The sequence below is a fragment of the Salvelinus alpinus genome, chromosome 19 (assembly GCF_045679555.1).
Source record: "Salvelinus alpinus chromosome 19, SLU_Salpinus.1, whole genome shotgun sequence".
NCBI classification, from domain to species: domain Eukaryota; kingdom Metazoa; phylum Chordata; class Actinopteri; order Salmoniformes; family Salmonidae; genus Salvelinus; species Salvelinus alpinus.
In genome coordinates this window covers 22,389,449-22,402,851 of record NC_092104.1, presented here as the reverse complement: position 1 = coordinate 22,402,851, position 13,403 = coordinate 22,389,449, and the positions used below count along the sequence as shown (strand labels likewise).

Here is a 13,403-nt window from a genome sequence, read left to right as displayed (position 1 = left end):
TCAGAGCTACTTGTCACTCTTGCCATTCAAACTTCCCCACCGGTTCATTGCCAACGCTGTAGCTTATTTTATAGCCACTCAGAAAGCAAGAGGATCGATCGATGCTTCTCTCCTTGAAAGGCCTTGGTCTATTAGTTTTAAAATATCGCTCAAAATAAGATATATACAGTACCAGTCAAAAGTTTGGACACACCTACTCATTCAAGTTTTTTTCAATTTGTACTACTTTCTACATTGTAGAATAATAGTGAAGACATCAAAACTATGAAATAATACATATGGAATCATGTAGTAACCAACAACAAAACAAGTGTTAAACAAATCTAAATATATTTTATATTTGAGATTCTTCAAAGTAGCCACCCTTTGCCTTGATGACAGCTTTGCACACTCCTGGCATTCTCTCAGCCAGCTTCAACTGGAATGCTTTTCCAACAGTCTTGAAGGAGTTCCCACATATACTAAGCACTTGTTGGCTGCTTTTCCTTCACTCTGCGGTCCAACTCATCCCAAACAAATGATAGTCCCACTAAGCACAAAACAGATGGGATGGCGTATCGCTGTAGAATGCTGTGGTAGCCATGCTGGATAAGTGTGCCTTGAATTCTAAATAAATCAGACAGTGTCAGCAGCAAAGCACCCCATCACACCTCCTCCTCCATGCTTCACGGTGGAAACCACACACGCAGAGATCATCCGTTCACCTACTCTTTTTCTCACAAAGACACAGACAAAAAGATCGCAACGCAAATGGTGACAAAAGGCAGTAAAAATTAACAGAAAATTTAATATTTGTTAAACTGACCAGTTCTGTTTATTTTTGCAGACGAGGTTGGCATAATCAAGACTCAACATTTAACTGAAAAAAATTCTGTATCTTGAAGCTAAAACCTGAAACCACTCATATACTGTATGTTGTATATCAAATCATTTATCTGTGGGGTTACAATTTTTATTCTATGCCTCATTTTGAATTAGAATCATTTCACTCTAAGGCTGTGTTTACACAGGCAGCCCAAATCTGTCACGCCCTGATCTGTTTCACCTGTCCTTGTGATTGTTTCCACCCGCTCCAGGTGTCGCTTATTTTCCCCAGTGTATTTATTCCTGTGTTTCCTGTCTCTCTGTGCCAGTACGTCTTGTATGTTTCCAAGTGAACCAGCGGTTTTCCCATTCTCCTGCATTCTCCTTTTTGTAGTCCTCCCAGTTTTGACCCTTGCCTGTTTCTGGACTTTGTACCCGCCTGCCTGACCATTCTGCCTGCCTTGATCATGAGCCTGTCTGCCACTCTGTACCTCCTGGACTCTGATCTGGTGTTGACCTTTTTTCCTGTCCACGACCATTCTCTTGCCTACCCCTTTGGATTAATAAACATTGTAAGACTCCAACCATCTGCCACCTGTGTCTGCATTTGGGTCTCGCCTTGTGCCTTGATAGAATCTGGTCTTTAGACCAATCACATCAGATCTTTTTCAGAGCTGCTCTGATTGGCCAAAAGACCAATTAGTGAGAAAAAAAAGATCAGAATTGGGCTGCCTAATTCAAAATTGTAACGCCACAGGTAACTTTCTAAATGGACAAAGAATTCACGCAAATTAGGCAATGGTATTAACTTGTACGTTGACCAAGGAAGATTGGCAAATGGGTACTAGGGTACATTGTGTTAAAAATGGCTGCTTTGAACGAATTACTTTTGAAGAAAGTAGGATTATTTCACACTTAGAAAGAGAAAAATATGCATGTGATAAAGGGAACAACTTTGTGATTCTGTGGACGCAGTTAAATTCACACAAATGTTTTTCTAAATATACTTTATATAAAGGCTACGGATAAACTAGTAGGCTAAACCCCCACTTATAGCTTGTGTTGAATGTCGTTTTAGAACTACACTGAACAAAAATATAAACACAACATGTAACGTGTTGCTTACATGTTTCAGAAATGTTCCATACGCACAAAAGGCTTACTTGTCTCAAATTGTGTGCACAAATTTGTTTACATCCCTCTTAGTGAGCATTTATTATTTGCCACAACCTGACAGTTGTGGCATATCAAGACGCTGAATAAACAGCATGATTACACAGGTGCACCTTGTGCTGGGGACAATAAAAGGCCACTCAAATGTGCAGTTGTCACACAAATGCTGTCTGCAGGAATGTCCAGATTATTGAATGTTCATTTCTCTACCATAAGCCGTTTTAGAGTTTGTCCAACCAGCCTCAAACACAGACCACGTTTATGGCGTCGTGTGGGCAACGTTGTGAACGGAGTGCCCCATGGTGGCGGTGGGGGTTATGGTATTGGCATGCATAAGCTACAGACAATGACCACAATTGCATTTTATCGATGACAATTTGAAAGCACAGAGATACGGTGACGAGAGGCCCATTGTGAGGCCCATTTTTTTTAAGGTATCTGTATTCCCAGTCATGTGAAATCCATAGTTTAGGGCCTAATTAATATATTTCAATTGACTGATTTCTTTATATGAACTGTAACTTCGTAGAATCTTTGAAATTGTTGTGTTTATATTTTTGTTCAGTATAAAACAACACTTTGCCAAATGTTTTTTTTTCTCCTTACTATGACACGCAACTCAATTTACCAGTAACCATTTCTCACTACACAGAGAAGATAACTGGGGCTTGGACAGATGGGCTTGGACAGAGAGACATGAACAAAGACCATGATCTCGTCCACAGAGCCAACGCTGCAGCGTCTGTACTGCATGACGTAAAGATGTCATACAAGTACAAGGTTACAAGCTGCAAGCACATCAGACCATGCTTTAATTATTCCCAAGATGGGCCACATTTCTCAAGCTCCCCAGAAAGTGTTCCCCCTACCAGTCATCAAGTATCTGTCCTTCTCCATGATGCTCCGCTCTCATCCCCATACTGTCACTGTCTGTTAACACTACATACTGTCAAATGCTTCCTGGAAGTCAAGCACTTCGTTCTGTTATACTGCAACTGCATCCAGGAAAGGTTTTGTAGATAGATACACTTATAAAAGCTGCTCTCCAATCCATAGTAGACCCTGGTCAATGGGTCCTGGTCAAAAGTAGTGCACTATAAAAGGAAATAGGGTGCCATTTGGGACACACACCTGGTTCTAGAATGAAGAGGTGTTGCTGGTCAAGACCACCGATTGAATGTGTTGACTGAGATGGATGAACGTATTCTCTGTGGATTGTACATGATTTAGCACTGCGACCAAGAGGGCCACCTCACCCTGTCCTGATTGCTCTCCCCTACCTCCGATAAAGAATGAAAAAACTTCAGCACCCTTTATTATAGATGAGCCCATCATGACATTAGAATTGGAGAATGGAATTCAAAACAATGCTTTTGGGGGGGACCAATGCCTACATTGATTTTCCTCCGGAATTTCTCAAGTTGTCAGTGAGAGTGAGATAAAGAGCTCATCACTCAGTCACACCATCTGGGGTGTAATTTAAGCTAGTTGTCCACTGAAAACACTTTCTCTTCAAGCCAAATAGCTATATTAGAGCAGGATAATCATGCACATTGTCACATAAAGAGAAAAGCACAGGGGTGAGAGTAGTAGACACACTTTTATGGCTGTACTGTACACTCATACAAAGAAAATAATTCATCAATTGAAGTGGATGCATGTATTCTTGTATTTAATCATCTTGATGCACAGAAAGACATGAGTCATAAAATAAGGGCCTAAACAGCAACCCCAGGCAGTAGCTGCTAGCTAGCTGGTCTAACAGAGCAAGGGGGCTGTGTGTTTATTACCACCATCATCACTGTTTATCACTTTTGAATGTACAGCCATTTGGTTTCATTTAAATGTAATTCTGGGCACTGAACTGCACACGTTGACAGCCAGATTCTGATGATTCATTCTAGAACAGAATGGCAGTTGGAAATATCACAGCCCCCTACTATCTCAGAGTGAAAACAACAGATTTGACCTTCGTCTCTTTTCATCAATGCCCGGCTACACTGCTGAATAAAAACAGAAATATTCTACAAAAAATAAAAGTAGAGGCAATTTCAGACCAAGGTCTTAATTTTTCATTTTTTTGTGTGTGTGTCGGATATTGGTCCAACTGTGTCAATCATATTCAGGGCAGCTAACAGAGAGAGGCACAATGAGCACCCTGGTTCAGAGGTGAACTGGTCTATAAAGCAATTTGATGACTCTCCATGTCAAATGTTTATTGCAAAGCTCTTGGAGACTTACCCAAAGACTCACAGCTGTAATCGCTGCCAAAAGTGTTACTAACATGTATTGTCTTAGGGGGGTGAACACTTATTTAACCAATATATATGTGTTTATTTTTTATAAATGTTTTATAACTGTTAGAGTATTTTGTGTAGATCATTGACCAAAAATGACAAATAAATCAATTTTAATCCCACTTTGGAACACAACGACATTTGAAAAAGGTTAAGGGGTGTGAATACTTTCTGAAGGCACTGTACATTGTGCTGTTCTCTCGAACACAGTGATTGCTGTCAGCTCTACAGTCCTGCTGGATGCTCAGGCAGCCAGTCTACAGGTCTTGCATGACCCAACTTTGGCTGTATACCAAATGGCACCCTATTGTCTTTATAGTGCACTACTTTTGACTACAACCCTATTGGCTTATAAATGGAATAGAGTGCCATTTGGTACATATGTTAGTAACACTTTTGGCAGCGATTACAGCTGTGAGTCTTTTTGGGTAAGTCTCCAAGAGCTGTATTGTACCACCTGTATGGTACAATATTTGCCCATTATTCTTTTTAAAGCTCTGTCAAGTTGGTTGTTGATCATTGCTAGAAAGCCATTTTCAAGTCTTGCAACAGATTTTCAAGCCAGTTTAAGTCAAAACTAGCTAGGCCACTCAGGAACATTTAATGTCGTCTTGATAAGCAACTCCAGTGTAGATGTGGCTTGTGTTTTGGGTTGTTGTCCTGCTGAAAATGAATTCGTCTCCCAGTGTCTGTTGGAATGAAGACATCCACATTTACCTGTATGATTTTGCCTGTGCTTAGCTGTATTCCGTTTCTTTTAACCTAAAAAACTCCCTAGTCCTTGCCGATGACAAGCATACCCAGAACACGATGCAGCCACCACCATGCTTGAAAATTTGAAGAGTGGTACTCAGTGATGTGTTGTGTTTGCCCTAAACATAATGCTGTGTATTCAGAACAAAGTTAATTGCTTTGCCACATTTTTTTGTAGTATTACATATGCGCCATGTTGCAAACAGGATGCATGTTTTGGAAAATATTTGTATTCTGTACAGGCTTCATTCTTTTCGCTGTCATTTAGGTTAGTATTGTGGAGTAACTACAATGTTGTTGATCCATCCTCAATGTTCTCCTATCACAACCACTCTAACTGTTTTAAAGTCACCATTGGCCTCATGGTGAAACCCCTGAGCAGTTTCCTTCCTTTCCGGCAACCGAGTTAGGAAGGACACCTGTATCTTTGTAGTGACTGGGTGTATTGATACACCATCCAAAGCCGATTTAATAACTTCACCATGCTCAAAGGGATATTCAGCATATGCTTTTTTAATATTTTATTTTCACACACATCTACCAAATCGGTGGCCTTCTTTGTGAGGCATTTAAAAACCTCCCAGGTCTTTGTAGTTGAATCTGTGCTTGAAATTCCCTACTCGATTGAGGGACCTTACAAATATTGTATGTGTGGGGTACAAAGAAGTGGAAAAAACTGGATAACCACTATTATTGAACACAGAATTAATCCTTCCAATTTATTATGTGATATGTTAAGCACATTTGTACTCCTGAACTTATTTCAGGCGTGCCATAACAAAGGGGTTGAATACTTGACTCAAGACATTTCAGCTTTTCATTTTTTTAAGTTACATTTTCTTCAAATATCATTCCACTGGGGTATTCTATCTAGATCAGTGACACAAAACCTAAATGTAATCAATTCCGTCTGTAACACAACAAAATGTGGAAAAAGCCAATGCGTGTGAATACTTTCCTAAAGACAATATGTTTTAAAACACACCTCTGGAGGAGGACTCAGATAAAATAAATGCATTTACGTCGCCGCATGGCCGGTTGGTTCTGCACTGACTATTGATTCAGAGCCAAGGGATGATAAGGCTGCACAGAATAATGCAAAGATTGTGATGTACCAGACAGCTTTCTTATCCAGTCTTCATTGCAATAACTAGGCTAGCTTAATATTAACAGCTAAATAGTACTCACTTCTAACCTAAAGGATACACATAAATCATGTTTCAGGTGACATTAAATAATCAATTCTAAATGAATGAGGTAGATTAAGGATTTATACAAAGGGAATGTACAGTCAGGTCCAAAATGATTGGCACCCTTGATAAAGATGAGCAAAAAAAGACTATAAAATAGATATTGAGCTATATTGATTTGATATATACATGCATACATACATAGATACATACAATTTCTCAGACAAAGTAATTACTATTTTTAATCAAGGGTGCCAATAATGTTGAACCTGACTGTATATTCCATAATTTAATTGGAAACACAATACTGTGCTTTGTTGCACACTAATTCAATGAAAATGAATGCTGGACTTCTTGGTTAGTTAATTTGCCCGTCCATCATTCATCCATGGGTAGAGGGAAAAGGGTGTGATTTGGGATGTTACCTAATACTACACCTCTGAGATTAAATCTCACTTTGATAATGATGCCAATGTGATTTATGGTCAGCATGGTATCCAGCCATCACCAACTCGTTACAATGTCAAATCTGCTGATCTCTGAATCATTCTCCGACAGTTACCAATCAATCCTCATCATGGCAAGTGACATCATCTATCTATATCTATATAGCTTGTATCCAGAAATGGATAAACACCATCATTCATATGATCATGATTATCTATTGAACACATCGTTTTCACAATCTTCACCAAAACACACCATTCTCCATACTGATCAGGCAAGACCCCTGATCAATCCCATGCTAATGGCTTGCAAACATAGAATCACAAATAAAAACACATTTTCAAAGGAGCGTTACAACATTTATTCAAACGTGCTGTAGTCCACATGAAATCAGCATGGTATATAGGATAATAATATATATTATACTGTAGCTTCATTGTTCTATATAGCATGCTGATTTCATATTATCTGATTCACATATGAAATCATATTGTATGTAGCCTACTTCAGCCCTGATAGATGGAGATCAGAACACTATCCTATCCTTGCGTGTGTTGAGGCAAGATTGGAATTGTGAATCCTTTTAAAAGTTTCCCCAGGGCAGCGTGCACTGGGCTTGCTTAGAGTAGTGTTGTACAGGCGAAACCTCCGTTCATGACCCCCTCGCGTGATTTTAGTTTGTGGTGAATAGTGCTGTTGCTGTTCCACAACTCCATTGATCCTTAAGAGCTTTAATCTGTTGAGTGGTGGCACCGGGGGAGGGTAAGGTACGAGTGCTTCAAAGGCTACCGTGATGGTGCTGGTTGGTTAATAGAATCAACCTTGTGAAGATATGTGCGTGCAACACCTGTTTTGACCTCCATCAGAATATTGTGACACATGTTTGGAAGAGGCAAGAAGGGAGGTCTCTTCATATTAGGGTACTGAAGTAGGCCTCTACCAAATACATAGGCTTAGTCACAAATAGCACCCAATTCCCTTTATGGGCCTTGTCAAATGTAGTGCACTATAAAGGGAGTAGGGTGCCATTTTAGTGCACTATAAAAAAAGGGATGCCATTTGAGACACAGCCAGTCATCCACTAGCTTTCCAGACCAAGCTGCAAAATAATTCAAGCACAACCACTGTAGCCCTGACTGGTCTATGGTTTTGTGCCATTGAGCGAAATGATCTCATATCAACTCAATTGGTTTTCCCCACCAGGAATGCAAATCAAAGCACAATGTATGCCTACATTACACTAGTAATAAAGAAATTTAATCGTTTCAATAAGCAATAGCTGACAAGCCAATGCAGAACTGGAGTCAGTGCACAACACCTGAAGCACATCTTATCTCTTGACGCTAGGGGTCAGATTTTTTTCATTTTTTTAAAATAACGTTCCCAAGGTAAACGGACTATTTCTCAGGTCCAGATCGCAGAATATGCATATAATTTGCAGATTAGGATAGAAAACACTCCAAAGTTTCCAAAACTGTCAAAATATTGTCTGTGAGTATAACAAAACTGATTCTGCAGGCGAAAACCTGAGAAAATCTATCCCGGAAGTGATATTTTCTTTTAAGAATCTGTGTTTCCTGGCCAGACTTTCTTCCATTTAAAGGGGTATCAACCAGATTCATTTTCCAATGGCTTCCTCAGGCTGTGATCAGGCTTTAGACATAGTTTCAGGCTTTTATTTTGAAAAATGAACGAGATTTTTCAAAAGTAGTCAGGTGTCCTCTGAATAGTTCCTGCGTGCGAGAGGGGAGCTCTCCATTTTCTTTTTCTCTCTTATTGAATAGGTTACGGTCCGGTTGAAATATTATCGATTATGTTTGTTAAAAACAACCTGAGGGTTGATTATAAAAAACATTTGACATGTTTCTACGACCATTACGGATACTTTTTGGAATTTTCGTCGAACGGAACGAGGCTTTGGTTTTCTGAACATAACGCGCAACCCAAATGGCGTTTTTTTGTTATAAAAGTAATATTTATCGAACAAAAAGAACATTTATTGTGTAACTGGGAGTCTCGTGAGTGCAAACATCCGAAGATTATCAAAGGTAAGCGATTAATTTTATTAATTTTCTGACTTTCGTGACCATGCTAATTTGGGGCTAGCTGTTCTAGCATTGATTGATACTCACAAAAGCTTGGATTTCTTTCTCTGTAAAGCATATTTTCAAAATATGACACGATAGGTGGATTAACAACAAGCTAAGCTGTGTTTTGGTATATTTCACTTGTGATTGCATGATTAAAAATATTTTTTGTAATATTTTGCACTCTGCAATTCAGCGGTTGTTTAGGAAAATGATCCCGTAAAAGGGATCCGTAGCGCAGAGAAGTTAACAGATCCCCAGTAGCCCATCGCACCCCAATGTGGAGGAACAGATCCCTATTAGCCTACTGCAGGGTTTCCCAAACACAGTCCTGGGCCCTTCCCCCCCCCCCCCCCTTCTAGCACTACACAGCTGATTCAAATAATCAAAGCTTGATAAGTTGGTTGTTTGAATCAGTTGTGTAGTGCTAGGGCAAAAAACAAAACGTGCACCCAGGGGTTGCAGGACCGAGTTTGGGAAACCCTGGCCTACTGGGGAAGCATTATGTCTCATACACTTGAAGGACTAGTATGGATACAGTAGGGCTCAATCCAAAATGGCACCCTATTCCCTTGGGCTCTGGTCAAAAGTAGTGCACTGCATAAGGAATTGTTTGCCATTTGGGACATATCCCTAGGTCCTTGGTAGCTGATTGATTACTTGATGATGTTGTAACCCTTTCCTTTCTTATATGAACATCCAATCATTTGCTCTAAATTTGCATTCATTTTAATTCATACTTACCATGTGTGTAAATTACTTTTGCATTAACTGCTCTCTAAATTGATAGCGGACGATGATTATGATCATTCTTGCGCCTGTTGCTTCTCACACAGCACATGATATTGCTGTCAAGCAAAGGCTATTCAACCAGTTCAATATAAGACACAGATAGTACGGGTAAAACGAATTACTGTATTGAGAAACTGTTTGAGGAGTCGGGGAGAAGACAGTATCCGGATTGTTGAAGAAAAGATAATGAGGACAGAACCGTACGTCCTTCTAGCGAAGGGATGACAAAAAATAACTCGTGTTACTGATCAAATGGTACTAATATGGTACTAATATTTTTGACAAAAAAAGTGTCAAACTCAAGCAGTCCTTCAGTTCATTTAGAGAAACTAGGCAAAACACAAGCAACATGAAGCTGATGTGTAAGTGCGCAAATAAGAAACCGCACCTGTCAAGGTACTGGACCCAATGTTGGAGACAAGTAAAAAACACACAAATGATACCCAAATGATTTGGATATATTAGATGTCTTGTTTGGAACCTTACCTTTAGATGTCGTGCACGTTGTGCAATAAACAAGGAACACGAAGCCCAGGGAGAGGTAGCGTCCCTTCGTCATCGCACACATACTGTAGCTTCAGCTTCACTTTCCAGTGGATGCGCTGAACCGGGAGAAATTGCCCCGTTTTCACGCTGTTCTTGCAAGCCTTGACATGGTGCTGTCAGTAACAGGTTCCTATGTAATTATCATGGACCATGGGACAGTCACTCTATCCCGCTGGAAAGAACCTTGCGCTGACACACCAGACAACCGCATCTTTACTTCACTTTACTGTGTAACAACACACAGACGTTGTTGCGGGGTACTGCTCAGACTTTTCTAGCACCTCTCATGCCAAGCTGTATATGACAGACCGGTAAACCAATGGCGCTTCGCGGTGGGCGTGGAGGAGAGGAGAATGGCGGAAACGCCCAGAGAAAGCAGAGAGTTACGCAGTTGGACATACCGTGGCTGGTGTTATGTTAAAATCAGGGTCGAGTCTATTTGTCTTCCCACGACATCACTGTAGCCTTTCTGTAAATGATGAAGGAAGAATAGTTCATTTAAAAAATATTTTTGAAGAGTTCATTTAAAAAATATTTTTAGGGAGGTGGGGTTTATTTGAGTAAGGTCATTTTACCCCTATCAAATGAACAAAAGATGAAGATTAAAATTACACTCAAGGTTGATTACGCTCAAGGTTGGACTCTTGAATTTAGCATCCCTTACAAAAACAGGTTCCAGTTTTGAAAGTGCAGTAACTGCAGTCGACTGTGGTATTTTGGAAGATGTAATTGCAGAATAACTACAGTTATACTGCACTCTAACTGCAGTTATGCCGCAGTGTTCTGCAGTTATATTGCACTCTGACTGCAATATATTGTCTTATGGGATGGACCTCAATATTATGCACATTACCTGAAGGCCAATATATTTTTTTAAAGATTGTATTATTTTCAGTGAGGAATAAGTATTTTTCCAAAACCTTGGATTTTCATCCTTGATTTTCATCAGTTTTACCACAGCATCCCATTAACTTTGGCAGGGGCAATTCCCTTTGAAGTGTATGCGTCACCTTGCCTATTAGATTATGGTGGATGTACCAGTACCTCTAAACGCATCGCCCTGCCTGCTTTATCCCACTCCACTTTTCTGGCTTCATATTGGATAGCCCAAATTACTCTTCAAGGACAGCAAAGAATAACCCAGGAATTACTCAAATACTAATTTAAGATGTCCTCTGTGTTGCCATATCAAGCATGACAGACTCTATTCCATCACACTCTCACCTCTGCATGTCTGGTGAAAGTGACTCACAGAGAGAAGCATCATCAGAGGGCATCACAGGAAAAATATATATATTTTTTGCAGGTCACACTGTCTGAAGAGGATAAGTAATAATTTTCACAAGAACACTTGCTCTGTGTGAGATCATAGCATCCTTATCCTTATGTATAACATAACATGACATATACACAAAAACTGTGATTACTTTATAATAACAGTAAAATGATTATTGAATCACAGAACACTTCAATGGCAGACCAAATTGACAAGAACAAATCCGCAAAGTGATTTTCTGGTTATTATCTATGACATGTATTTAAATTGCAGCAATAGGCTGTTTTCTAAGGATAGTTCTTCACATGCTTCCTTTTCAAAATGTACATTATACTGCATGTCACCCACCCATTAGTTGTGAAAGACATGTACACTGAACAAAAATATAAATGCAACATGAAACAATTTCAAAGATTTTACATACAGTTTTACATACAGTTCAATACAATTCAATCAGTAAATTTAAATAAATTCATTAGGCCCTAATCTATGGATTTCACATGACTGGGAATACAGATATGCATCTGTCGATCACAGATACTGTACCTTTAAAAAAAGGTATGGCTGTGGATTAGAAAACCAGTCAGTATCTGGTGTGACTACCACTTTCCTCATGCAGCGCAACACATCTCCGTCTCACAGAGTTGATCAGACTGTTGATCGTGTTGTCCCACTCTTCTTCAATCGTTGTGCGAGGTTGCTGGATATTGTCGAAAACATCAATCCAGAGCATCCCAAACATGCGCAATGTATGACATGTCTGGTGAGTATGCAGGCCATGGAAGAACTGGGACATTTTCAGCTTCCTGGAATTATGTACAGATCCTTGTAACATGGGGCAGTGCATTATCATGCAGACACATGAGGTGATGGCGGCGGATGAATGGCACGACAATGGGCCTCAGGATCTTATCACGGTATCTCTGTGCATTCAAATTGCCATTGATAAAATGCAATTGTGTTCATTGTCCGTAGCTTAGGCCTGCCCATACCATAACCCGATCGCCATCATGGGGCACTCTGTTCACAACATTGACATCAATAAACCGCTCACCCACATGACACCATCTGACATCTGTCAGTACAGTTGAAACAGGGATTCATCCATGAAGAGCACACTTCGCCAGTGTTCCAGTGGTCAACAACGGTGAGCATTTGCCCACTGAAGTTGGTTTCGACACCAAACTGCAGTCAGGTAAAGACCCTGGTGAGAACGACGAACACGCACGCAGACGAGCTTCCTTGAGATGGTTTCTGACAGTTTGTGCAGAACATCTTTGGATGTGCAAACCCCCAGTTTAATCAGCTGTCCGGGTGCCTGGTCTCAGACAATCCCGCAGGTGAAGAAGCCGGATGTGGAAGTCCTGGACTGGCGTGGTTACACGTGGTCTGCGGTTGTGTGGCCAGTTGGACGTACTGCCAAATTCTCTAAAATGACTTTGGAGATGGCCTATGGTAGAGAAATGAACAATCAATTCTCTGGCAACAGCTCTGGTGGACATCCCTGCAGTCAGCATGCCAATTGCACGCACCCTGAAAACTTGAGACATCTGTGGCATTGTGTTGTGTGACAAAACTGAACATTTTAGAGTGGTCTTTTATTGTCCCCAGCACAAGTTGCACCTGTGTAATTATCATGCTGTTTAATCAGCTTCTTGATATACCACACCTGTCAGGTGGATGGATTATCTTGGCATTTGAGAGAAATATGTTTTTTGTGTCTATGGAAAAATTCTGGGATCTTTTACTTCAGCTCATGAAACATGGGACCAACACTTTACATGTTGAGTTTATATTTTTGTTCAGTATATATTGTAAGTTACTGGGGTACAGTAAAAGCTTGAACAATATGGCTGTGCCTTTCCAACACTGAGTGAACTTAAACATATTATTGCCACTTGATGCTTCTTTGGTAAGAGAGGTGCAGTATGACATCATTTATTAAGCCAGACATGAGGGCTGGTTTCTTATCAACCAGTTTTTTTCCTGGAGGGTATTCATGTGCACATCTTTGATGCCGTTATGAATTGATTGAACA

The 13,403-nt window shown here is 40.1% G+C and overlaps 1 protein-coding gene across 5 annotated transcripts in view; it reads right to left on the bottom strand.

Moving 5' to 3' along the window:
* Nucleotides 1-10,362, bottom strand: part of LOC139545141 (netrin receptor UNC5D-like) — a 240,953-nt gene extending 230,591 nt beyond the window's left edge. For all 5 annotated transcript variants that reach the window (XM_071352570.1, XM_071352573.1, XM_071352572.1 and 2 more), the window contains exon 1: nucleotides 10,030-10,362. In XM_071352570.1, coding sequence (XP_071208671.1) covers nucleotides 10,030-10,111 — 82 coding nt within the window. In that variant the 5' untranslated portion in view covers nucleotides 10,112-10,362. The remainder of the gene's footprint in view (nucleotides 1-10,029) is intronic.
* Between the last annotated feature and the right edge of the window lie 3,041 nt (nucleotides 10,363-13,403).